We start from the raw sequence: 25,140 nt of genomic DNA on the forward strand, positions 1-25,140 counted from the left end.
CCAAGGGCACGCTCTCGTCCTCATCCTCTGGAACTGGCAAATGGAGGAGCGGGATGCTCCGGCGCCGGGTGGCCGCAGGGAGCCCAGATACAGGGAGCGGCCGCTGTTATCGCACAGAAGAAAATACTTTCCGTGTGCTGGCACCTGTGAGCTCCTATTTCAGTCCGTGGCGGGTGAGATATCAGTGACCTCTGTACTTGGCTGACAGACCAAGAAGTCATGGGCGTTTCCCTCAGCGGTTTCTCACAGCTCAGCAGAGAATCCCCAGGCACACGGGCATCGTGCATCCTGCGGTAACCCAGTGGTTCCTGTGGGCTCCCAGCTTCCCTGCGTCTCTAGCCCCGAGCACGAACCTCCAGCGCCCGTCCGCGTCCCTCCAACCCGCGCCGCGGCATCGCGCCCGAGATGGCGCTCCGGCGGGGCGCGGCGCACCCCGGGACTTGTAGTCCTGGGGCGGGCTGGAGCCGCCGGGAGCCGCCGGGACGCCCGCCCCCAGCAGCGCAAAGCACCGGCTGTCCCGTCCCCGTTCCCGTCGGGGACCTCCCCCGGCGGCGGGGCGGAGCGGGACAGGGGCGGGGGGTCCCGGGAATGCGGGGCGGGATGGGCCGGCCCGGGGGAGGGGCTCGGCCTCCCGGTCCGCCCTATATAGAGGGGCCGAGCGAGCAAGATGTTCACTGCCAGTAGCGGGGCCGCGGGCGGGACGGGGCAGGGCGGGCAGGCGGTGGGCAGGCAGGCAGCGCCGTGTCCGGGCTCCGTCCTCGGCGTGTGTGACTGAGGCGGGCGCGGGCTGCGAGCGGCGCGGGGCGGGGCAGCTCGGCGGCGGGACCCCCGTGAGCGGAGCCTCCCGCGGTGCCCGCGGCGGGCGGTCCGGGCAGCGGCGGCTCCAGCTCCGGGAGCCGGGCGGCCAGGAGGCTCCGTGCCGCCGGCCCCGCGGTCCGGCAGCATGAACATCCTACTGGAGTTCTTCGTGGTGACTTTCCGAGTGCTGTGGGCGTTCGTGCTGGCCGCGGCCAAGTGGCTGGTGCGGCCCAAAGAGAAAAGTGTGGCGGGGCAGGTGTGCCTGATCACCGGGGCGGGCAGCGGCCTGGGCCGCCTCTTCGCCCTGGAGTTCGCCCGGCGCCGGGCGCTTTTGGTGCTGTGGGACATCAACACGCAGAGCAACGAGGAGACGGCGGGCATGGTGCGGCACATCTACCGGGAGATGGCCGAGGAGGCGGCGGCCGCCGCCCCCGGAGGTAAGCGGCGGGGCTCCCCGCGCTGTCCCCGCCGCTCACCTGCCCGGCCCGGGGCAGGGGGAGCCGGGGCTGCGCCCGGCGGGTCCAGCCCGGAGCAGCGCTCACCTGCGGCGGGCCCTGAGAGCGGCTCCGGGCTGGAGACCGCCGGGCGCAGAGTGTCAGACGCTCCGACGGTGCTCCTGCGAGCCAGAGCCGGCCCTGTGCCGGCAGCGATGAGCGCAGACCTGCTTCGCGGAGCCTCGGACCCCAGCAGCGGCTTTAAAACCTGCAGCTCTTCCTAAAACACGTAGCGGCGTTAGTAAATAGCTGACTCCTGGTGTACTGCAATGACACCAAAGTAAATAAAAGTTTTGGCGGTTTGAAATTGTATTTGCTATTTCTGCTTGAACTACTTGTTTGAATGTCAATATATGAGCAAGAACCTTATTGCCCCCCACCCCTTCTGTTCTTTTATCTGTATTCTTTAGTGGCTGGAGATGGAGAGAAAGATGTGCTGCCCCATTGCAACTTGCAGGTTTACACGTACACCTGTGATGTGGGCAAAAGAGAGAATGTCTACTTGACAGCTGAGAGGGTCCGTAAGGAGGTTGGCGAGGTGTCTGTCCTGGTTAACAATGCTGGTGTGGTCTCCGGGCACCATCTTCTGGAGTGTCCTGATGAGCTTATTGAGAGGACCATGATGGTTAACTGTCACGCACACTTCTGGGTAACTATAAACTCCTTTCTGCTGCCCTTGTTGGTAATTAATTTTGGGAAATGAACTGCTGTTGCAGAACTCCTGTCTCCTTGAGGTTTGTACTTGTTCTTTTTTACTTGTAGGATTACTGCTTTGGGTGTTTCTTGTTTTGAATTCACTGTTCTGTTTAACAGGAATGCTGGTATTAAGATTGTTAACAAATAGTTTTTAATCAGCTGTATCCTCCTAGAATCCAGAGTTCTAAGTCTTCTGGCCATTTCTGTAGCTTTGGGTATTAAATCCTTTACAAGCAATAATCTCTGAATCTGCTTAAAGGTTGTTACTGTTAATGAATGGCTTCTTTTCTCACATACTCTTCTGCCAGCATATTAGCAGCTTTAATATACTGTTTTAATGATGATTATAATAGCAAACTTGCACATTTCTGGAAAAGAAATCTTTAAAACCCCTGCTGAAAATGTTGTTTAAATTGCCTTGGAGGCAAATTGTTCCTTTTGAAGGCTGGGAGGAAAGGCAAAAAAGATTTCTCAAGAAACCGAGCCAGGAACACTTTTTCAGGAACCCTGTGTATTTATCCTCATGGCTTTCTCTGGAGGCTCACTGTAGAAGTAAGAAAATCTTAATGATGGTTTCTGGGATGCTATTGTCTCCACAAGTAGCAGGTGCTAATTAAGGAGAACAAGTTTGTGGTCTTACTCTTTTTGTCCATCTAAACCTTGTTTTCCCTTGTGATTTATTTTTAGACCCATAGTGGTGTGGAGTTACATAAATTGGAGTGTTGAAGGAGGGCATGATGCACACTTGGGTTAGCATTAGCTGACAGACTGAGACCATTGTTAGTATTAAAACTGTTCTTTGAGTCCTCAAATAAGGTTATGAAATACACTTGCATAACAATGAGAAGATTAAGCAATCTGAAATATACTTCAACTTAAACCTCCTTTGACTGATCTTACCTTTTCATAACACAATTTTATAAAGTGCCTCATCTTCAAAACTTAGAAGGCCCTCCCAAGCCAACTTTTTAACATGGAAATGAAATGCTGTTTCATAACCCTGAAGGACCCACTTTAAATCTGCACTGTGACACAGTTAATGGCAGAGCAGTCTCTTTCCAGTGTATTGTAAAGCTTGCAGAGAGTGCACAGGAGATAGTGTGTTTAGGAGTTCTTTTAAAGTCTCAAAGTATATATTTTTAAATAATCCGAGAGGTTCTGAGAATGCTTATATGACTTCTTATAATTAGGAGTTGTGTGTTCCCCTTAATAAAAGTTAAATTGGTGCTTAAGCCCATAGAGATGTGTAGTAGATTTAATGACTGTTATTGATGTGGCTTAAATGTTGAATTGACAGTTTCCAAGAACTCTAAATTATGACATCACCATGATTAAAATATGGGAGGATCCTAAATTCTCCAGCTGTTCTTCCTTCAGGCCTAAGTCATACACTTATTTATAACAGTTTCAGAGACCTTTTTAAAGCACTCTGTGTGTTCTGAGTCTCTTACAGTAATAGGAAACTAAACTTAGAGTCTTGTATTGCTATGATTGGGTTTCCATAATAGTTCCATTCATCTATCTCTAAACATTAGTGTGAAGTAGCTTTAAAAAAAAAAAAAATTACTTCAAGAAGGTATAGCTATGTCTGGACTGTGGAACTTGAGATTTTGGCTTAAGTTTTAAAGGAGTAGTCAACGCCCTTTAGATTTAACTGAGGATCTGTTCATATGTAAACTTCCTGTAGATTCTGTGTCCTGCTTTGCTTTTCCTTTTATTTTTTTGCTGTTGGCACAGCTCTTCCTTGTGTTCCCCTTCATGGTCCCAGAAAAGATTGGCTTGACCAATAGTGGGTGGACTTCTGTTGAAAGTAATACTACTTAATTCATAAGATATCATCTGAATCAGCTGATTTGAAGCCAACTTTTTTGATGCAAGTCAATGCTGACTTAAATAGAACAATGTGTCTAGATGTGTGAAGTCTTATACAGCTGATCTTTTCCGTGTCAGCTAAACTGGTGGTCCAAAAGTGAAGCTAATACTCTGGAGCATTATGTAGGCTTTTAAGTATTCTTGGAGGGCGTTTAGTCCAAAAAACTGTAAGTGGATTTTGTAAAGACATGGATCTTGCATGTAATACTCTTTCGGTAGTTAAGTGTCTGTACTTTCTGAGGTTTTGGTGTGTTGTGTGGAGTTTTTTTAATGTGGTTTGGGGGAAATTCTTTTTTATCCCTTAATCGTTAATCAAACATTAATGTGTTTCTATATAAAAACTAAAAATAAGGCCCCAGTACTGTCCTTTGGAACATTTGACATCAGATTAATTGCCTGTTCCCCATGCAGAATGCAGGTGATCTGATCTTGCTTTTATGTTAGCAGCTACCATCAGAAGGCTGCCCAACTTTTGCAGTAGGCAGTGACATGAAAATCTGTCACCGTTTTGCTGTTGTGACTCCAACTGGGCTGTGTACCATATCACAAACTGGCAGTCAAGAGAGCCTTAGCAGCATGCAACAGCCTAAACAGATGCTTTCCATTGTGCTGACATGCATGATTTGTGTAATCCTTCCTGTGAGTGTTCTATATAAAAATGTCACCACTGCATCATGTAGCAATTTCCACAGCATAAAATCCACTGCAGTATTAAAAACCTGTTATTTCATGCTGTGATAACTTGAATGCTTCTGATATTGAAAACATAGGGACAAAATCCATTCCTGGTTTGAAATAAGCCAGCTCTGGTTTACTATAATTTGCAGATACATAAAGTTGTAGCAGGGGTGTAACACTACCTTTCCTGCCAGCCTGTTACAACAATAATGACTTACTTGGATACACTTGTCAATTATTAGAACTGAATTTATACAGACTAGGAAATTTTCTATCATGTGTCAGGATTCAAATTTCAAAAATGTTGTCACAATATAACTTAAAGCTGTTGATAAATCAGATTTTAGTAAATACAGGAATTGGAGGATTTTTTTTTCTGGTAGTTTTACAATAAAGCTTAAGTATCAAAATACTGTGGTTTAGAAAATGGCACCATATTGAATAAAACTACAAACTCTTAATTTTGGGACAATTTCAGAGTCTTGTACCTACTCTAGCACTTTCTTGAAGAATAGTCTATTGCTGGATAAGTAGATATTAATATTGGACATTGCTATAATACCTGGGCAATCCTTCTAGTTTTGGTTGCTGGGGAAGAGGGCAGGGTGATGAGCAGGTTTTGAAATTCTGTGGCATGAAGATCCTTCTGTACCACAGGTCTTCAGTACTCAGCTCTGAGAGATCAGTGATCTGTGTTTCCCTCTCATGTGGATACTCCAAATATTTTGGCTTAAAGCTTTCCTCCTAAAGTTCTCTTCAACTTACCATAAGGGGGAAGCAAAAGCATTCTGCTCCAGCTCTGTCATATTAAAAAGAAACCCACATAGAGACAGACTAGGACCCAGAGTTTAAAAACTTGTGTACTGCTTTCTTAGCCTGGGTAGGTTTTTCTTACTTTTTTTTACAGCTGCTTGATTTTTTGAAGATATGCTGACATCTCTGTAGGAATTGAAGTAATTTTTAGATGGCCTGACATTGGTAGGGGGAGATAAATACTGATTAGAGAGAGATTCAGGTACTTAGGGCATTCATGAAAAACTCTAAAGTTTAAATATACCTTGTGAAGATGGTTAATACACAGTTAATAAATTAAATACCCATTCATGCAGCTGCTGTACTTATCAGTCTCATTAGACTGACGGGATTGCTAAAGCCTTGGAGGGGCTATAGTTACCTATAACGTATCAGTATTTATGTATTGTCTTTAAGCTCCCTGGTGTTAAATAATGCTCACTTATGCCTATAGCTTGTTTAGTTCAAAAACAGAAGAATTACTCATAGTGTGCACATGGAATCTTCTGTGGAAGAAAATGTAGCTTATGAGATTTGAAACTATACCCTGCTAAATCTTTGGCCTGTTGGCATAATTTTTAATTTTTCTGTCAAATTTAGGATTCTAGCATCGACGATCAAATATAGACACAATATTCCACTAACAGGCTACCCAACTATATTAGTATTTCAGATGAGTGAAGTTAGCTTTAACTGTTTTTTCCTTTTTTTCTTTTTAATTTCATGATTTTGTACCTCAAGATGCACAAGTTCACTTACGAAGTTTAATCTAAGTGTTCTTGACTTGTTTCTTTGAAAAATGAGCCAGATCAAGTTCAAGCTAAACATTTGTATGTGATCCAAAATGTATTGTCAAAACTATCTCTTCCCTTCCTCAATTATTCCAACTCCATGCCACCAGTAAATTACCCTGGACAGCACATGTGTTTCATATACCGTGGTAGCATGCTGGGTAGTGAGTATGAAGGAAAAAGCAATTGTACTCTTAGCTATGGAAACATACTTAAAACTTAGTCATACTTAAAACTTAAGTGCTTTGGTATGGTTCTGCTGTTCATATGTTTCTGGGTTCATTTCTCAAAAAAATAGAGCGAATCTATCAAATGAGAAAATACTATCCTCCTCCCTTTCCCATTTTATAAAGCAGTGTACTTAGCACAAGTTTTGGAAAATAAAGGGGTGGATATATATTTCTGGAATTAAAATGGGCACAATGCTACTGGTTCAGAGCTTTCCTTGTGGGTTTACTTTATGTCTATGAGGACTAGCATTGTGTCATGCTCAGTTGTCAGTTACCATCATGCAGTCTTTCATTTTATAGCTTGTATCTTACAATTTGTGTATATCTGTATCTTAGCTTTGTAATCATGTTTTAGCCATAGTGATCACTTAAGCATTCATGTTTTTTTCCTTTGTTTTTTGATGCAGACACCAGCCCAGACCCTTTAATTAGGTGCCTGTAATGTCTGAGCTTTGACCATAGCACCAATCTTACACCAGTTTCAGAATAGTAATGGAAGTTGACAAAAATGAATCTTTTGGCAATGTACTCATTGTGTTGACATGCATAACTGAGCATGTAGGGATGGGGTGCTAGGTAGGTCTTAGTCTTATGCAAAACGCCTCTTCATTTGCCTTGTGTGGGAATCATGAGTTTGAGCATCTATAATTGGGATTCCACAGTGCCGCCCACCAAACTGTAGTTGTTCCACATGTTTCTCAGCTCTAGTCCCTAAGGGCTTTTGAGTCTGTTCTGTCCTGGTTCTTCGTTGTCTACTGTATCTTGATGATAAATAAGTAGTTACATATCAAAGAGTGTGAGCAGAATAAATTACAGCACTCTTGACTAGTTAGCAATGTTTAAGGCTGTGGGAAAATCATATTGAAGATTCTTTGAATGTGTTACAACACCAGCCTTCCTATATATACTTTCTCTTCCAGAGCATCTTCCTTGCGTGGTGGAGAATGCTGACTTTTGTTCAAATGACAGCTGAATTTGTGCATTTCCCTTCCCTCTCACTGATGATGAAAAGTATTTGATTTTCATTCCAGTCAGTTAACAGCTCTAAAATGACCTTCCATAATGTTTTCCTTGAACTGCTTCAGTTACACCTAAGTCTTTGTGACAGCTTCTCTCAGTCATACTTTGCAACTTAAAATTTGCTGTGCCATTTGAAAAGTGCATGGATCTTAGAGTCTCAAGGAACAGAAAATAGAGATTCGCAGATTGTGACCCATGGATTGTTTGTTGTCCAAGGTGGTAGCACAAGGTGTGATCAGCTGTTTACTCCCATTCACTAAACTGTATTAAGCTTGAAGAATTTAGGTGAAAACCATAATGTTTCACAGAAAAGCATTGTGAAAATTCACTTAAGGGATAGTTGTCCTTAAGAGACCATGCCAAGACTACTTGAAACATATCTGAATTATTAATTATTAAGTAGCTTGCAATTCTACATCTATCAAAAATGAAGTTGGAGTTGCAGTATAACTTACAGATGTAAGGAACTTGGGATAATCTTGCTCTTTAGTCTCCTGTGACTTTTTCTGAGGTTTGGAGACTTGTCAGCAAACTGTGTGAATGTTTTCAGGATTGCTAATCTTATCTGAAGGCATGGTCCTGGATGAGTGATCAGTGTGATGGTTATATTCCTCCTCCTTATGGAACACAGTAGCAGCTGAATAACCAAAAACCTCTGACCTGGCTTTGGTCTGCAATTATGCAGTTACTTGTGAAGGATGTGGGGAGACAGGAAAACCTTGAATGTGATGATGGTCTTTGCCAGTGTGGTGCCTAACCATGCTACAAGTGGAGAGAGCAACTCTTCAATGTTTCAGTGAAATACTCATCTAAAAGACCATGTTTATGCCTTTCTTGTGCTGTAGAGGTTAGAAGGGCAATGGATTTTAAAGTTCCAGATTCTTCCCTCTACAGGTAACATCCACCTTTGTCTTATGAATACTGGCTAAATTAATGTTATGTCATTGTTATTAACTTCCTGTAATAACCAAGTGACTGTAGCAGTATTGGAGAAGACAGCTGTGTTTGTATGCTCAATGGTGGAGAAAAGCAATCTTAATTATGATGCAGCCAAGTGTCCTGCTAACCCAGTGTTTGCAACACTGCCTAAGACCTTTCTTAACTGATCTGTGTGGGTATGAAATCCTTTTTCATAGCTCTCAGTGTCATCAATTACTCTGACTAGACAGGCTGAGGAAAGATGAATGTTATGTTTTCTAGCACCATCTCTGTCATTTTAGCACTGCACTTCTTAAATCTTTTCTACTTTTATCCTTATCAGCTGTGAACTATTATTCTCTCCCAATGTTTCTCATGCTTTGATTTCGCTTCCGGGGTTTTCCTGTGGGGATGAAAGGATTTTATATACTCTAGTTCTAAATCTTTCTACAATTCTCTGTATGTAAAAGTTAGTGCATCACTCACTTGATAAGCCTTGCTCCGTGTGACCTTTGAGGTTTCTGGCTATTGACACTGATGGTAAAACTGAGTTACTGATACCTCTCTGTCTTTTGTGAAAAATGGGAGATGTCTTTCTGCAAAGGCAAACTGAAGCTGATTTGCATGTGATGCTGTGTGCTTTTACGTGTGGTCTTAGACTTCTTTATCTGCTAAAAATTAGAGTCTTTCAAAATTTAGTTACAATATAGGTGTGTAGGCATAGACTTTGAGATTCATAGAATCTTGGGGGTTTGAGGGTTTAGTTTGAAAGCAGATATGTCACAAATGGGGGGGAGATTTACATCTGTGCTTACACTTTTGAATGAACACTCTGTTCTTGTAAATAATTATATTAGTAAAATGATTTATATGTCAGTCAAATTAGCACTTGACATGAGTGAGTTATCACAGCTGAGATGGGAGGGCATGGTAGGCCAAGAAATGCTGGAACAGCTGCAGTGCTGAGGTGGCTGACTTAGTGTGAGCCTTTTGAAATTCAAGTTTGTTTGGCTGTTGAATTCTGCACCTAAATGTGCCCTGGTACTGGTTGCTTCTGCCATCTGTTTGAACTTGTGTGACAGCTTCTTGAGTACTCCCCAGTGGTGTTTCGAAAAAGCTTATGTGTCTGTGTTTAGAAGTAACTTGTCAAAATTCCTGTTGATCTAGGATGAAACTACAAGGAAGCTTAATTGTGGTACTCTGTCCTGTGGGACCATCCCTTGAATTTGTTTCTTACCCTGCACTAGTTTTTATATTCAACTGATGTTAGGGTGAGCTGGTTCAGCTTGCTAACTTGTCTGCAGGGCAGGGAGGAAAGCTGCTAATTTTATCTCTTCTAGACTGCTATGTGGAAAGGGAAACTTCCCTTCTAGTCTTGTTCCTCTTGTGAGATACTACTAGGTTGTAGCATAATCACTTTCCTCATTATGAAGGAAATGATTCCAAACAATGGCTTGGGGATTGAGCTGGGCAGGATGAGTAAAGTGACTCAGCTTTCATCTGCCTGCAAGTACTCTAGGAATTGCATTGTTCAGAGGAGCTGGCCTTAAGGTATCTATAAAATATGGCAGTTCCTTTATGCTTAGCCACTTCTTAAAAAGCCTGCTACATAAATCATAAAACTTGAATAATGACTTCATATTTTCCGTAAGTGGTTCTGACAGTACTGTTCTCTAGTAATGTTTTGGAAATCTGTAGACTAAAATACCAAGTTTTACTAAATAGTCCAGAAGATGACTAAGCTTATGGCAAGCTGGAGAAAAATGTGTATTTAAAAGTTGGATTCTGTTCTTGTTCACTGAAAAAAAATATTCAGAGCTCTTATCTAATAGTTTTTTCTAAAATGAATTTATGTGGGTTTTTTTGTAGACTCATAGGGACATGTTTTCATTTTTTCAAGATTATCAAATAGCTGGCAATAAATAACTGCTCTCCAAATGGTTGGACATTTGCTGCAAACTTGTGCTAATGAAGGTGAGGGACTAATGTGTTAGTTACAGTAATGTCAACATAGCTCTGAAATGCTACAAATCCTTTGACACAGCCATTTGTCAGTATATAAACAAAGAAGAATTTCTAGTCCCTTGACTTCAGCAGGGCTTAAACCACCTTTTGTGGAATGGAGTAGGCAAGTGTTAACTTCCTGTTTTACTTAAGTAGAAAACTCTAAAGTAATTTCAAATTTGACATTTGAATAAACCTATTTTTAGGTCATCTTTACTGATAGATCTGCCTGTTGAAAAATCCAAGGTTGGTGCTGCTACCTACTTAGACTGTCATTTAAACTCCTGAATTTGCAGGAGTGTATCTGTGCTGTCACATCCACATTGGAGCTCTTGGTTAGTCATGGCTCTATAGAAAGCTCAAATACTGATCTTGTAGATTTCAGTGGAAGGATTCACTTTCTAAGATGCATCTTACTTTTCAGTGGCTGCCAACTGTGTAATACTTATTTTAAATGAATAGTAATTGTGTTTGGATAGCTATGATAGTCTGAGAGTAGAAGGAGATTAATATTTATGGAGAATAAATATTAGCTTGTCTAATAAAATGCCTTTGACCAGGAGGGAAGAGGTCAGCTTTTTGCAAGTGAGTACTTTGAAACCTTCAGTTCTCTTGCTTAGATATGCACTAAATTTGTGCTGTCTGGAGAAGTCTGCAAGTATACCTTTGTTTCACTTTGGTCTAGACTTGCTTGTTTTATGTGTAAGGTGGATTAAACACACAGCTGGGCCTCCAACAGCCCTCTTACTAGGCCTTACCTCTATTATAGAGATATGTAATAGACATACCTCTATTATTCAGTCTCATCTTTTAGATTACTTTGGCATTTACAACAAACATCATTGGCAATCTGTTTTGCACTTTTACATGACTTAAGCAGAGATACTCTTTTTCCCTGTTCATTGCTAGCTGTCAAGAATCCAGTATGTTTGGATTGCTCTGACCAAGCTTTAAATTCATTAAAATTCAAAGTGTGAAAAATTGTTTGTGAGGACTTGGAATGTCCTAAAGAAGCTGGCAGAGTACTGTAGTTACTGGAAGTCTTCTGATAGCCACAGGGACATAGTTTTTGAAAACAGTATGGTACATGTATGTGCTGAACTTGGCTGAAAATATGTTAATTCCACAAGAAATTCATCTGCCTGCTCTGCACTGCTTCATTTGGCCCTCCCTCCAGCAGAAGGGGCTTGAAGCCAAAGGAGAAGGAGAAATGGAAGTAGAACAGACACTGTTTCAGAGCAGGATAATTTATTGCAGGCAAGAGTTCCTGTCAGAGATACAGCAGAGGAGTTGGCATCCCTTCCAGTTAGTTAAGATTCTGTGTTGATAAACTTGCAGTTTACATAGTGATGAAGAGTGCAAGGTCTCAGCTGGCTTATGAACTTCTTCCTCTTCTTCCTGTGAGAGGAAGAGGGAATGGGCTGTTGAGCAGGGAATTGGTGTACTTAAGTGGAGAATCACAGAATGGCTGAGGTGGGAAGTGGCCTCTGAAGGTCATCAGGTCCACCTCCATTTGCTGGTATAGTGATAACAAGGGTAGTTCAGCTTGAATACCTGAATTTCTTCATGCCCAGAAACTATATAGAAACTATATATAGTAGTGACTCCTAAACACAAGTGAAAAGTGTTCTTTAGGAGAAATCAGGGCTGCCTTTGCCTGTGTTCTGTGTACCTAAACCCCCGCTCTAGGTTATGGTGCTCCCAAAATCTAGTTTGATGCAGTGATGGGGGATGGAGAAAAGCTTTACTGAAGAGACGTTGAAGTCTGATAAGCCGCAGAGCGCTACTTTTCCACCTTGATGCTCAGGAGGCAAGTTTCTGAAGTCAGAATTGTATTACTTAGGTAGTGTTCTTGACTACTTAGCCTACACTTTAGATGAGAGGGAGAATAAAGCTGTTTTCTGCCCCAGTGTAGAGTAAGATCACAGGAAATTAAGTCTTTATAAGGAAGGAGGGGGAGACAATGTAGTGATGTGATAAGGCAGCAGTAATTATAAATTCTGTTGCAATGTCCTTCCCTAAGCATTTTTCACATCCCTCTCTCTGTAGACACAGCCTTTTTCAACTAAGACTTGTTAACAAACTATACAAAAGGCAATTTAGTCAGGCAATGTTCAGTTGCCCTAGGCATAGCATTAGTTCTAGTAGTAAAGAGTGGAAATCAATGATTAATGTTTGAGAGATAGCTAGTGGTATTAGTTTCCTGTGTGCTTTTTTTTTTTTTTTGTTTAATAGCATTACTTATCTTATCTTTACTGTCTACCCATTGTAAACAGCTTTGTGGCGCTAAGTTCTGATTAAAGAAACTATTTAATTCAGTTTCAGCTTTTGTCTGATAAACTCAACATGAGTAAACTCCATGTAAAAGAGGAACCACTATGATAACTAAGCTCTTCATAGGAGAAGTGGTGACTATTGGCTTTGAAAACTGGAGAAATTCTGGAACTGAACCCTAAACAATACAAATACCAAACAATGTAGTAATGTAAATGTGGGCTGTAGCATACATGTTCTTCAGCAAATGGTATGACAGATGCTTATTGCTACTAGCAAACACACTTACAAACTTCCATAAATAGGATTTAAGCTTGTTTTGTATAACTTTGATACTTCTCAGCTGATTTAATATGTCTGTTGAGAAGCAGGGGATGTTATGTATGCACCTTGGTCATGAGGGTAGAGAAAATTACTTCCATAAATTAATAATAAATTATAAATCAAGTGAATCATTTAATAGCTTATGTTTTTATTAATCTAAGGCTTCATGTACATTCAATGCAGTATTTCATGCAGAGCTGGGAGAGAAAAAAAAGTATGCCTATTTCTCAGTAAATTAAATACAGTTTAAAATTTATGTTTCTTTTCATTTGTGACTTAACATCTTGAGGGTATTTATTTTATTACCTTCACTTCTTAAAACTGAGTAGATTTATCTCTGTCTGCTAATGTGGGCTATCCAAGGTATTGGGGAGTGTATGTGTGGCTTTGCTTCTGTGTTACTCATCATTGTTGTAGACTTTTAAGTCTGTTATGGTCTTTCATGGGCTCCTGGTTGCATGGCAATTATAGCATTATTACTGTGCTTGTATGTTAAGCATTAACTGCTGGTGCAGGTCAATATTAAAGGAATCCTTGTGGACTCAAAACAGTGGGTTTTTATGTGGAGGACAAATAAACCTTCAGTGAGAACTTAAAGGTTGTGTTGCCTGCCGCGAGATAAATAAAAAAGGGACTTATTTTGAGATGAAATATTGGTAGGTTTGGCTTTTTTGTTCTGAATGTAGGGCCTGTGCAAGGCACACTTGAGGACGATCTGTGAATGGTTTCCTATATTGCTTTTAACACTAAACTTTTAATCCTTTTTGCTTCAAAAGGATCTGGGTAGTCCTATTAAAAAATCTCAGAAATATGACTTTATTTTTTAATTCATTACTCTAGAAAGACTGTGTAATTCTGAGTTATAGTTCATTATAATTTCTTGAGAATAGAACCCAAAGATCAAAAATAGTTCTAATTTCCACAGCTATTCAAATATTTACTTAGACAGTGGCTAATTATCCAGAAGGGGCCCAGCAGTTCTTGAAAACAGTCAGTAGAGACATCTGATGTCCTTTAAAGTACAGCTTTGGTCCCTTGTGTTAGCAAGGTCAACAGTAGTTGTAGACCTCTGTCTGCCTGCTGTATTCAGCCTGTTATTGTCAGAGCCACATCCTTTGTATTATGTAGTCTCTCTAGTCTTCAACTCAGTACCTGATATTTTCACATAGTCATAGTGCAGTTAATATTCCCACCTTAAGCTAACATTTCAGAGATGCTTGTATAGGGGAGTTCAGGAAGGATGTGGAGGCTATATGGGAAAAGTAATTGAAATTATTGTTCAAGTGACAAGTAATTATTCTTGGTTCTCTTTGGAAACAAAAAAGCTAGAAGGAAAGTAAATGGTTAAATGCAGGCTTGCAGCTTCATACTTTGGTGTGTGAGAAGGCATTTTGGATATTACATTGCCTAACTTGGATAAATTCTCCTGTGAAAGAGTTCTAGGGTGTATTTTCAAGGTCTTTTCTTAAATAATTTGGTGATGACTTCCCCTGTAATCCTGTAAGTGAGGTATTAACCTGTGTTTATAAACTGTATGTAAAGTGGCTGTCTTTTGAAATAAGTTGGGATATATGACTGTAGCTAAAAATAACTTGTGTGTTTACTGATAAGCTTGCCATAGGGGTTTTCTGTCTTTCAGGCACATTCCCTTTCAACATTTATAGTGGTGCATTAGTGCAATACCACATAGTTTGGACAAACCTACTACAGGTACGACTGCAGAAAAATTAGAGGTGCTCTTTTGTCAGATCTTGGTGCATTTCTTCTCAATTACTGGAATGGAGCAAGAAACTGGGGTACATGGACCTCTGTTCAGTTCTGTGGTAGAGTGGCCACATGCTGTTCTGCACAGGACTAAGAGAACTTGCAGTGTGCTGTGCTGTAGGCTGTGAAGAAGAATGGGAAGAAAAGAGTGTATGTCCATGCTAAAGGAGAAGGAGGATATAACATCTATTTTGGATTCAAAACTTTTCTTGTCACTATTAAACTAACAAATTAGCAAATGTGTGGCAGCAGGCTGCTATGGTCTCTGGTACCTTAGCTCCCAGAGATGTCTGGATGCGAGTCCTTGCCTAACCACACTAGTTTTGTTTCTTGGATTTGCCTGAATAGTTTTTAACATGAAGATAAAACAATACATTTATCCAAAAGTGCACTTCTTTGTGCTGTTAGGCAGTTGCTCTGGCTGTCAGGAAGAGCTGTTGCTTGGGAGAAATTGTGTAGTGTTATACCAGTGCACCACTGTTGTGTATAACTAGTGATGTAATAATTCATCTCTTTTGATAAGCATCAAAAAAATAACCATGCTCCTTACCTGAAGGAGTTGTATGGAAAATGAGCGTTGGTATATACTTTGGCATAAAGGTACTTCAGCCTTACAGTAATACAGCTTATTTAAGCCATTAAAATAGTTTAAAAAGGCTGTTGACAGAAGGCAAAAAGTATGAAGAAATTTATTGTATTGAAAAATAGAAACTTAAAGGACCTTATGTGTTGGTACCTGTTTATTTATTTCTTTGCTATAAAGTAAATATGAGGTAGCACATACTTTTCTACTTTGGTGTGCTTTCCGTATTCAGTATCCATTGTTTTGAGCTGCATACAGCTAACATTGTTTTCTGTGGATGTTTGCTTTCTTCTTTAAAAATAATTAATCCAAAATTTAATTAAAAAAATCACTTTCCCAAACACAGTATTTCTTCATATTCTCATTTGCTGTATTTAAACTAATTTGTCTTGACATTGCAGCTGTGCTGCTCTTTGTGTTGCACAATCTTTGGAGTTTTGTTTCATTAAGAATGGAACTAAAGAATTTGGGGAAGGGGAGGGAAGAAGTGCTAGACTGTTAGAAGTTAATTTGCCGTAAACCAAAATGTTGAGAACAGATTACGAAAGCTATGAAGTGACATGTAAATGCTTGTTCAGTTTCACACTTGTGAGAAATAAGTCATTTAAGCTGTGTGCACATGAAATAGAAGTTTGGTTACAGCTACTGGGAATAGTTTGGTCGTATTGGTATATTCAAAAGGATAGAGGGAAATGCTCAGAAGATTAAAAATGTATTTGTAAGTTCCAAAACACTTAAAGGATGAACTAGTTTGAAAAGCTAGTTCTAATCTGTTCACAAGAACTTTATATGTTCTGTCTCTCCTACCTAGTTTCTATCTAAAGTATACTGCAGGTTAGAAAGTTCATGTTCTTACTATGCTTTGGGGGTTTGCTTTTTGATTTTGGTTTTTGTTGGAGTTTTCCCCTTAAAAAAGAAAAAGAGCTAATTTTGGGTGAAGAAGATGCTTAACTTGCATTTCTCAATGTTGAACAGTGTGTAACTTCCCTGTTTTCCCTGACCCATCACAATTTCTTTCATCCTCTGTATTCTACGTACTGGTTTTTCCTCAGTGTGGAAAACTGTGATGTGTTTGTCATGAATAAATGACCCAGCTCTGACTTTAAATACTTCTATGTTTTGGTTGAATGTCTTCCTGTGCAGCTGTGAGAGATAAAACTGAAGCTTCAAGGATCAAACCAGAAGGCAGATAGTTCGATTAAACCACTTGACTTGATTTGAATTATTTGGGGACCTGGTTCATGACCTCTAATGCCATGGACAAAACCCATCTTTTGCTTGGTGTCTTCTAATTTCGTTTTTTTTTTATGGAGGATTAGCATGTCCATGCATCACCTCAGAAGACAAATGTGGTCTGTGTACCTGTTCAGACAAACTCCAGATGGGAAGGCCACCCAGGAGGCATCTTGCCTGAAACCAGTCAAACTCTTAACTAGTTTGTCAGCAGCACAACAAGCACACAGAAGACTTCAGGTCTGGTAGGCAGATGTAGTTGAAGCTGAAATAAACTAGAAACAAGAAACTAGGTTGATCTGGTTTATGTAACGGGTAGAAAAACTGGGAACCAGAGTATGGAGGAAGCTGCTTTGATCAAGGATGTGTGCGGTGCCAGAAGCTCAGTAAGAACACTGCTTTATTTGGGGATTGCTTATACCACGAAAGAATAACTTCACTTTGGGATTGTTTTTCCCAGCGAGAGGAAGCTGGGAGGAGCAGTGGGCAAGCATTTACTCTGAGCCTGGAAATGCATCCCCCGGTAGGGTGTGGCTGCCTCTGACAGCGCTTGTTTTCAAGTGCTGACTCCCAGCTGCTGCAGATGGCTGGAGGATGGCAGCAATCGAGATGACTTTCACTGACATCCATTTAGTGGACATGTTGATAGTTGACTGCTAAGTTTTCTACATATGATAGTTATGCTATCTTTATAGACTGCCTCAGCTTCAGATTTTAAGTGGATTTTTGGGATAATGTGTCATGACAAAGTATAGAGGCTTGCTCTAAACAGGCTGTCTTGGAACACTGAGGTCTCATGCAAAGATTTCCATGAATTTCTAATTGTCTTTAAAGTAGAGAAGCTGGTTTTTTTTCCAATTTAGCCATAAATGGCTTTTAAAAGATGAAGTGACTGTAGTTCTGCTGCTGGGAGTTGTTCAAGTCTGCACTTGAGATGCTGAAGACGTCACCCAAAAGTGTCCTCAACAAGCTGTATTTGTCATGTGCCAATTTCATCTGGTTGAAAATGGGTAACTTTAGTCACAAGTTCTGAAAACTCTGTTTTTATAATCTTTATGCTTTGAAATAGTATAGCATAGTTGAATGGGCTTTCTGAAATTTGCTAGTCTGGTTATGTTACATATTTATATATATATACACATATAGGACTTTGAAAATTCTCTTCCTCAGCCGAGCTAAACATAGACATTTATAGACACATAGTTATAGTTCACATATTAAAAACAACCAAAAAAAAGAGGAAAAAAGCAGTGCCATAGCAAAGATAATAGCTTGGTGCGTTTGCTTGTTCATCTCTTGGAAGACAATACTGACTCATGCCTTGAAAGTAGTAGGGAAAATAATGTGTCACTACTTCTTTCCCTTCTTTCTCTCCCCCAAGACAAACTTCAAGGCCCCTTTTCTGTAGTTGCTGTGGTTTGCAGCCAGAGCTTGGGTCTGCATTATCAAGCTTTCTGGCAATGTGAGGTGGCAATCAGTCATTCCAATGTGATGTGGACAGATAGCTGAGACATAAGTGGAAACTGCTGATGGAGCTGACAAATATTTGGGAGTGGAGTAAATTGTTTAGCAGGACTGAGCCGGGAGCAAGGATGGCATACAGGGATAGGACTGAGGATCAGGGTTAGTATACACACCGTTGGTGTTGCAGTGTGCAAGGCAGGCTGCAAATAAAGAACACTCTGTAAAACTTCAGTGCTGTGCATGTGAAGCCTCTTTTTTGGGTGGCTGTGCCCAATGATGACTGAGCTTTGTTGCCATGCAACATGGGAAGAGAGGCTGAAACTTTGTGTGCATGGCACAGATTAGGTTAACAGCAAACTGAATTCTTGTCAGAGGCTCTGTGTAAGAGGTTTAGAGATCCCTGCCATGAGGAAAGAAACAAATCCAAGGCAGTTTGCTCTCAGATTATCTTTTATAATTAGCTTTGTTATGTAGTTATGACAGAATCTAGGAGTTGTATGAACCAACAGTAGAAAAGGCAAGGAGTCAGGAGGTCTGTTAATCTTCTATCATCTGCCAGCTGTCCAGTGAAAACACTCTTTTGTGTGGTGTTAGGAGGTCTGGATTAGTCATTTAACACCTGCAGGCAAAAATGTTGTACAAGAACATGTGAAAATCATTAGAGCAAAACTGTCCTGACGTCTGTGATTGGAAAATGCAGACAGCATAAGAATGGAATTAGATGGATTCAGCTGTAGTTTGCATGTCTTTTTAAGAATGCAGCTGACAAGACTCAGACCAACAATTAAGCAAGTAGGAAATACTTAAAGGGCATTTGCATGCTCAGAGTTTGGATACAAATTACATGGGAAGAGTAGGTTTTTGGGGAGGATAAAGCATTCATGGTACTGAGTGACTTGAAATAGTAGCTCTTTCACTAATAGATTAGCATATTAACTAGGCATGTTTGTGATTAAAAAACAGTGTCTGAAGTTCTTGGGCAATTTAAAAGTGATCTCATATAGTACACTGACAACCTAAAAGCTGAAATACATCATAACTGCACATACCATTTTACTACTTCATTGATTTTTATTGTAAATATGTAATACTTGTTTAAAATGGGGAAGTGTTGAGTCAGCTTCAGGAGAGAGATGACAAAGATAGGTATTCTGGTAGGGGTGATCTTACAGAAAGTACCTTCAATATGTGTTGCTTAATTTTTTTGAAGGTGTTAACTCTAGCTCAGCTATCAAAACATAAACATTGGAGGTTAAAATTAAAGTTTTGTCTTGAGACTTGCTTTGAGTTTATTTTGTTTTATTTTTAAACTTTTAAGGAATTAGTAACAGAAATGTATATCTTGTCTTTTTAGCTGTAGCAGTGGTATGGATAGATGGGAAGTAATTTAAACTAGCAGATGGTGGCTCTTTCTAGGTAAAAAGTAACAACAGCAAAAACTCCACCTTTAGTATTTATTTTAATATAAAATTCCTGAGGCAACAAGTTACTTGGATAAAATTAGTAATATCTAACTTAAAAAACACTGCCAATAATTAGAACTTTTAATTGGTACTGGTCTCAGAGATGTGCTGGATGGTGAAATTAAATACTTTGCATTTTGTTTTCTATCTTTAAAAAAAAGTGACTTCTATTTTAAGGTCAAATTATCTCCTTCTGATAACTAGTCTCTTCTGGAAAAATAAACATGTCTGAGTTCAATTGATCCTTTAACCTTAGGATTTCTGCAGATATAATCCTTGCTGCCTTGCTATCTGGATTCACATACAAGCTGTACATTTTCTGTTAACATTTTTGACAAACTCAAGTTCAAAACCTGTAAAATGTATTTCTATATTCTTGATGATAAACTGAAAGGTTCTGAGAGCTCATTGCTAATGTAATTTGTTCATGAAGTGTTTTTTATGTTGCTGATGTATACTTTGTTTTTGTGTTTTTTTCTTTTTTTTACTTTGTAGACCACTAAAGCATTCCTTCCCAAGATGCTGGAAATGAACCATGGACACATTGTGACAGTTGCAAGTTCCCTGGGGTTATTCAGTACTGCTGGAGTAGAGGTTTGTTAGACTATAATGAACAAAAAATTTGGCACTTTTTGCCAAACATAAGTTTTTTTTAATATTATCAGCTAAAGGAAATAAGGTCAAATCTTCGAAGATATTTGGAGGTTGGCACTTAGAGCAAACACCTAGGATGGCTGGGGTTTTCAGAATGCCAGGTGATCTTTTGAGTTGCCTGATAAATTTAGGAACTTGAAAGGTGCCATTCAGCCTATTCCTGCCAAGATCTTCAGTGCTAAGCTTGAAGCCAAAGCAAGGGCTCTCATAAGTAATATTTCTTGTTTATATGAGGAACTGACTTCAAACCTTTTAGAATATATGGCTTGCCTGCTTCACTAGCAGCTGTTTGAGAACTCCAGTTTGTGAGACTTGTCTAGTGCATAGAAATATGTTAGGATTAGAGCTTGTTATTTCTTGAGTAACTAATACAAATGTAAGTGTGAACAAAAAACATTCAATTTGTGAAAATTAATTAGGGTGTCTAAAATAATAATGGTCATATTACCCCATAAGCAGAGGCTTCTTTGTGTATAGGTAAGGCTCAATCCAGGACCTTAAACTGCAGTGTTTCATAATATAAATGAAGATGGTGTAACTTAGGGCTTTTTAGGGTTTTTACTGTCTTGAGAAAGCTACAAGGAATTTCCTAGACTGGGTGTGACCACCAACAGAGATGGACACATCCAACTGAAAGCACACTGAATTCAGCACCAATAAAAAGTAATTGCATAGACAGCAGTAGTGTTTGAGTTATTTGTGCATCTCCTAGAAGAGCTCAAATCTTGGTTGTGTCTTCTGTTGAAACTAACCTTAAAAATAACACTTTTAAGATTTTTCCACCTATGCCCTGCCAACTCTTGAAGGTTTTTCAAATCTGACCCAAGGCAGTATTAGGTATCTCAGACCTTTGTTGCACCATTTATTATTAAGCAAACTGGTAATTGGAGTAAGTTGTCATGTGAGCCTGCCTGATTCAAAGACTTGAATCCAAGGTAATATCCTCCTACATGCAGCTTTCCTGCTTTCATGATTCTGTGCTAATTACCTCAAAAGTGAAGTGATAAATGAGTTGATGTGATGCTCTATTCAGTGGGTGTCTTTTGTTGTTGCTTTGAAAATCTGTGCAGAATCACCTCAGGTATGCTGGCTTTGAGCATCATATCTGTCTGTTTTGTTTTTTTTTTTCCTGCTTTGTTCATTCCCAACACAGGATTATTGTGCCAGCAAATTTGGAGCTGTAGGTTTCCATGAGTCTTTGAGCCATGAATTGAAGGCTGCTGAAAAGGATGGAATCAAAACTACTTTAGTCTGCCCTTACCTTGTAGATACAGGAATGTTTAGAGGGTGCAGAATCAGGTGAGTAGAATTCTCCTTCTGCTCTGTAATTGTAGTGTCATAAAAGTATTTAAAGGTACTCAAGTGTTATCATAAAAATATTATCTGTTTTATTATATGTTAGTTTTTTTGAGTCTAACACTTTCTGAATTCACTGTCTTCTGTCCTTTTGTACACAGGCAATGCAAGTTTTGAGCTATGTCTTTGTAACTTAACAGCAAATATAGAAAAGTTCAGAAGAAATTAAGTTAATGAACTGTTCACTGGGGTCTCTGGTCCTTTGGGTATCATATTAATCTGTCTTCATCAAATGTTCCAGAAAAGAAATTGAGCCTTTCCTTCCACCCTTGAAACCTGAATACTGTGTGAAACAGGCCATGAGAGCCATCCTTACAGACCAGCCAATGATCTGCACACCTCGCCTCATGTATATGGTCACCTTCATGAAAAGGTAAGAACTAAAGTGCTATTATTTGGCAATGCAATCCCCAAAATACATGAGCATGTCCAGTTTAATGTCCAGTTTCTGGATACAAACACCCTCCCACCCACACAGGCCATAGGTGCCATTTTGCTAGAATTCATAGGTCTCTGGGTTTGTGTGCTTGTAGGTTGCTTGCTTGGGAAGCTTCATTTAACTGAGGTCCTGTGTATCTATGCATCTTTGTTTTAACCTTCTTGTATCTTCCATTCTCATTGGATTCCTATTTTCTTTTTAACAGACTTTTAATTCCACTATTTGAGTTCTCTGTAGGAATGGGGCATGAGGCAGTTATCACCAGAGGAATCTCTAGCTGCTTGTTTCTAGAACAAGTGTATGAGAAGGCCCTTCCTACCTGCAGATTCTTCAGAACTTGTACAGATGTGATAAATAAACTGAAGATTGGTACTTTCCCAACTAATTTTCAGTCTAAGATTGGCAAAAGGTCTATTTAAAGGAATTACTTCTTTCATTCTAACATACTGCAGTTTTAGAATGAAAGCAGTTTTAATCTGTAACCAAGCTGACATCTCAGTGATGCAGGATAATGCAGGAGCTGCTTTAATTCCTGTGACATAACATCACTTGAATTCTAGTTTATGGAGAACAGCTTCACAGGCGCCTGTGTTTTGTTTTAAATCTGTTGTGTGTAGGAGGAAATTATAAAATATAGCATTGTATTATTTTCTTTCTGCAAGGTATGGTTGAAATTGAGCACCTTGGTGTTTTTTTAATTCACAAGATGGTTATTCTCCTCTGGCTCAAGTATCTCTTGGTGGACAGGCTCACCAAAAAATAGAGGTATATTTACTGCTCACCTCTTTCCTGGAAGAGAGATGTCTATTCTGACACCAAATGAAGGCTTACTGTCAGTATATTTAAGAACTAACTTTTTCACCCAGAAGCTCAGAGGGTGCTTCAGCGCTTCCTGCACAAGCGGTGCCTTACGCAGCAACAGCCACATCAAAAGCCCTTTGGGTTTTCTTGGTTCAACACTTCAGCTTCCAACAGGAAGATCAAAGCTTCTGCATAATCTGTGCCCCAGGCAGCAGTCTTTAGATCAAAGGCCCTCCAGTCACTGCACAAGCAGTACTGCTGGCACAGGAGACACCTGTACCAGTGACATCTACTTCTCAGTGCTTCAGTTGTCATTACTCCTAATAGCTGGAATTGTACTGCTTGCCACTGAGCAAGTGCCTGCTGCTATTCCCAGGGGCTGAGGAATCCCATTTTATTCCTTCACTAGAGCCCCTGAGTATTACACTTGAAATAAAACCAGTATTTTGTTCATGTGAGAGCAAGAGGAGGATCTGTGGCCAGGTATCCATCACGTAATCACCTCTTGGAATTTTATCTGGAGAGGGGGAAGGAAATTGCTGTCTTTACTTTGGACCTTTCTTCTTGAGGATGGATGATTGAGTTTAGAATATAAATCAAGGTTGTTAGAAATCTGGTGATCAAAGAATGGCATTAACTAACACTAATCCCACATTAAAGAATATCTTAAATGTCTGATGACCTCTGCTGATGTGGCTTTTGGCAGATGCTTTGCTTTTGCTAGGCCTTCTGTGATGCTCTTGCCCACCCCCGCCCCCAATCCCCCCTGCCCCTCTTTAAAACAAGCTACAACACTGCTTGTGAAGAAACCGAAAGTCTAAGATGGAAGCATGTGAATAAACAGCTTGTTTCTCCTTTCTGCATTTTTTCCTTTCTGCTTGCCTGTATGTCTGGGACTCTAGAATTTCAGTTCTCTGAAAGTAGCCCTGTGAAATAAAAATCCCTCAAGTCTTTTAAGAAAATTCTTCAATAGGTATTGTATTGTTTTTTAAGGAGACCCAAGTACATGCTTGTAAGTACTTGTACTTAAAAGTGCATGTAAGCAGAGTTTTTGTTTTATGCTGTCTTCTAACAAATCTATGACCTCTTTTTCCCAGTATTCTGCCATTTGAAGCAGTGGTATGCATGTATCGATTTTTGGGAGCGGACAAGTGTATGTATCCTTTCATTGCTCAACGGAAACAGGCTACAAACAACAATGAAGCAAAAAATGGAATTTAACAGTTTTGGATGGACTAACATTTATAGGTGAATGCAATAATGTTACATGACTGAATTGCAAAGTGCACTTGCATCTAACAGATGCAAATGTCAACATTTTACTGTGGCATTCTCTTGGGTCCTAAACCTGTGTATTGAACTCTAAAAATCAACGGATTTTTATATACTGTAAATAAAACTGACTAGAGTACTTGGGAAATGTGATAGGTAACTCAAATGAATTTACAATGTAGCTGCCACCATTGTCCTTTAGAATATCACTGTATGTACAGTAAACTAGTCATGCGACTTGTAGGGATGCACTGCGTGATCTCTTCCTCAGTCTGCTAAGGCTTCTGAGAGCTGTCTCCAACCAGAAGATGGAATGTTTCAGAAATGATTTGACTCTCCTTAGATTACTTAGGAAGGGAGGGAAATCTTGCAATTCAAGCTACTTCTCATGATCTTATAGCAAATTCAAGGACAGTTTCTGAATGCATCTCTTCACTCGTTCACCCAAGTTCTCTAAAGGACACATGGCCAAATTGTGGTGTAATTCTCTTTTGTTGCAACTGTGTGTGTTCTATTTAAACAAAGATGAAAAGAAATTTGTAAATCTCTGCCAATTCAAAGGCAAATGAATGTCTTACATACTGTCAAAGCAAACTTGTACTGGGCATCTGTTTTTTTTTAGGAATGAAGTCAGTGATTTAATTTGACTTTTTTTCCAAGTTGACTTGATTTGAAATATGCTCTGTTCCATTTTCCTCTATATGTCAGAGTCCAATTTACTGTTATGGATTACATGTTTCATTTCTTCCTCATTCTTACTTCTGACAGAGTTCTCCCACCCCCCTAAGGAAACTGTTGTGTTGAATTCTCTAACTGGATTTGTGCCTAAAAGACAAAGCAACTCGGCTGAGATGCAAACTGTTTATGTAACTGCTGGTCATATGCCAATTATTAGCAAAGGAAAAATAGAATAATACCTGATGCAACTCTACATTCAGAATATGAAAGGGTGTAAAGATTTTTTTTTTAGTTGTATTCATGTTGTAGGACAGCAAATGACATTTTTACAGTATTTTTTGTAAAGCAAACAATTTTGTGCCTTGAATTTGGTAACCTGTATTAGTGAAGCATTGTAAAAGTGAAATTCTACCTCTGTATCTTAATGTATACCATCCACTTGTAAACTACTATCAGAAAAATTGTGATTACTTTTTTAGAATGTCTTGTTAAATAGTGACCAATGCCTGTGGTTATTAAAGTGAGCCACCTTTTCCTTAAAA

At 39.8% G+C, this 25,140-nt stretch overlaps 1 protein-coding gene across 1 annotated transcript; it reads left to right on the plus strand.

Annotated features, from left to right (window-relative positions):
* Positions 1–797: 797 nt before the first annotated feature.
* Positions 798–25,140, plus strand: RDH10 (retinol dehydrogenase 10). Its single transcript, XM_021530602.3, has 6 exons — positions 798–1,235; positions 1,703–1,941; positions 19,894–19,992; positions 21,206–21,351; positions 21,650–21,781; positions 23,746–25,140. Exons 1-6 carry the CDS (start codon positions 944–946, stop codon positions 23,867–23,869), a joined length of 1,032 nt encoding a protein of 343 aa, XP_021386277.1. The 5' UTR covers positions 798–943; the 3' UTR covers positions 23,870–25,140.

This window comes from Lonchura striata, chromosome 2 (assembly GCF_050655825.1).
Source record: "Lonchura striata isolate lonStrDom1 chromosome 2, ASM5065582v1, whole genome shotgun sequence".
Taxonomy (NCBI): Eukaryota; Metazoa; Chordata; class Aves; order Passeriformes; family Estrildidae; genus Lonchura; species Lonchura striata.

Excerpts from the sequence above, each read along its gene's own strand:
- RDH10 (XM_021530602.3), top strand. The coding sequence starts at position 944 with ATGAACATCCTACTGGAGTTCTTCGTGGTGACTTTCCGAGTGCTGTGG. Across the intron at positions 1,942-19,893 it reads ACTGTCACGCACACTTCTGG|ACCACTAAAGCATTCCTTCC; the intron begins GTAACTATAAAC and ends TTTACTTTGTAG. Across the intron at positions 21,352-21,649 it reads TTTAGAGGGTGCAGAATCAG|AAAAGAAATTGAGCCTTTCC; the intron begins GTGAGTAGAATT and ends CAAATGTTCCAG.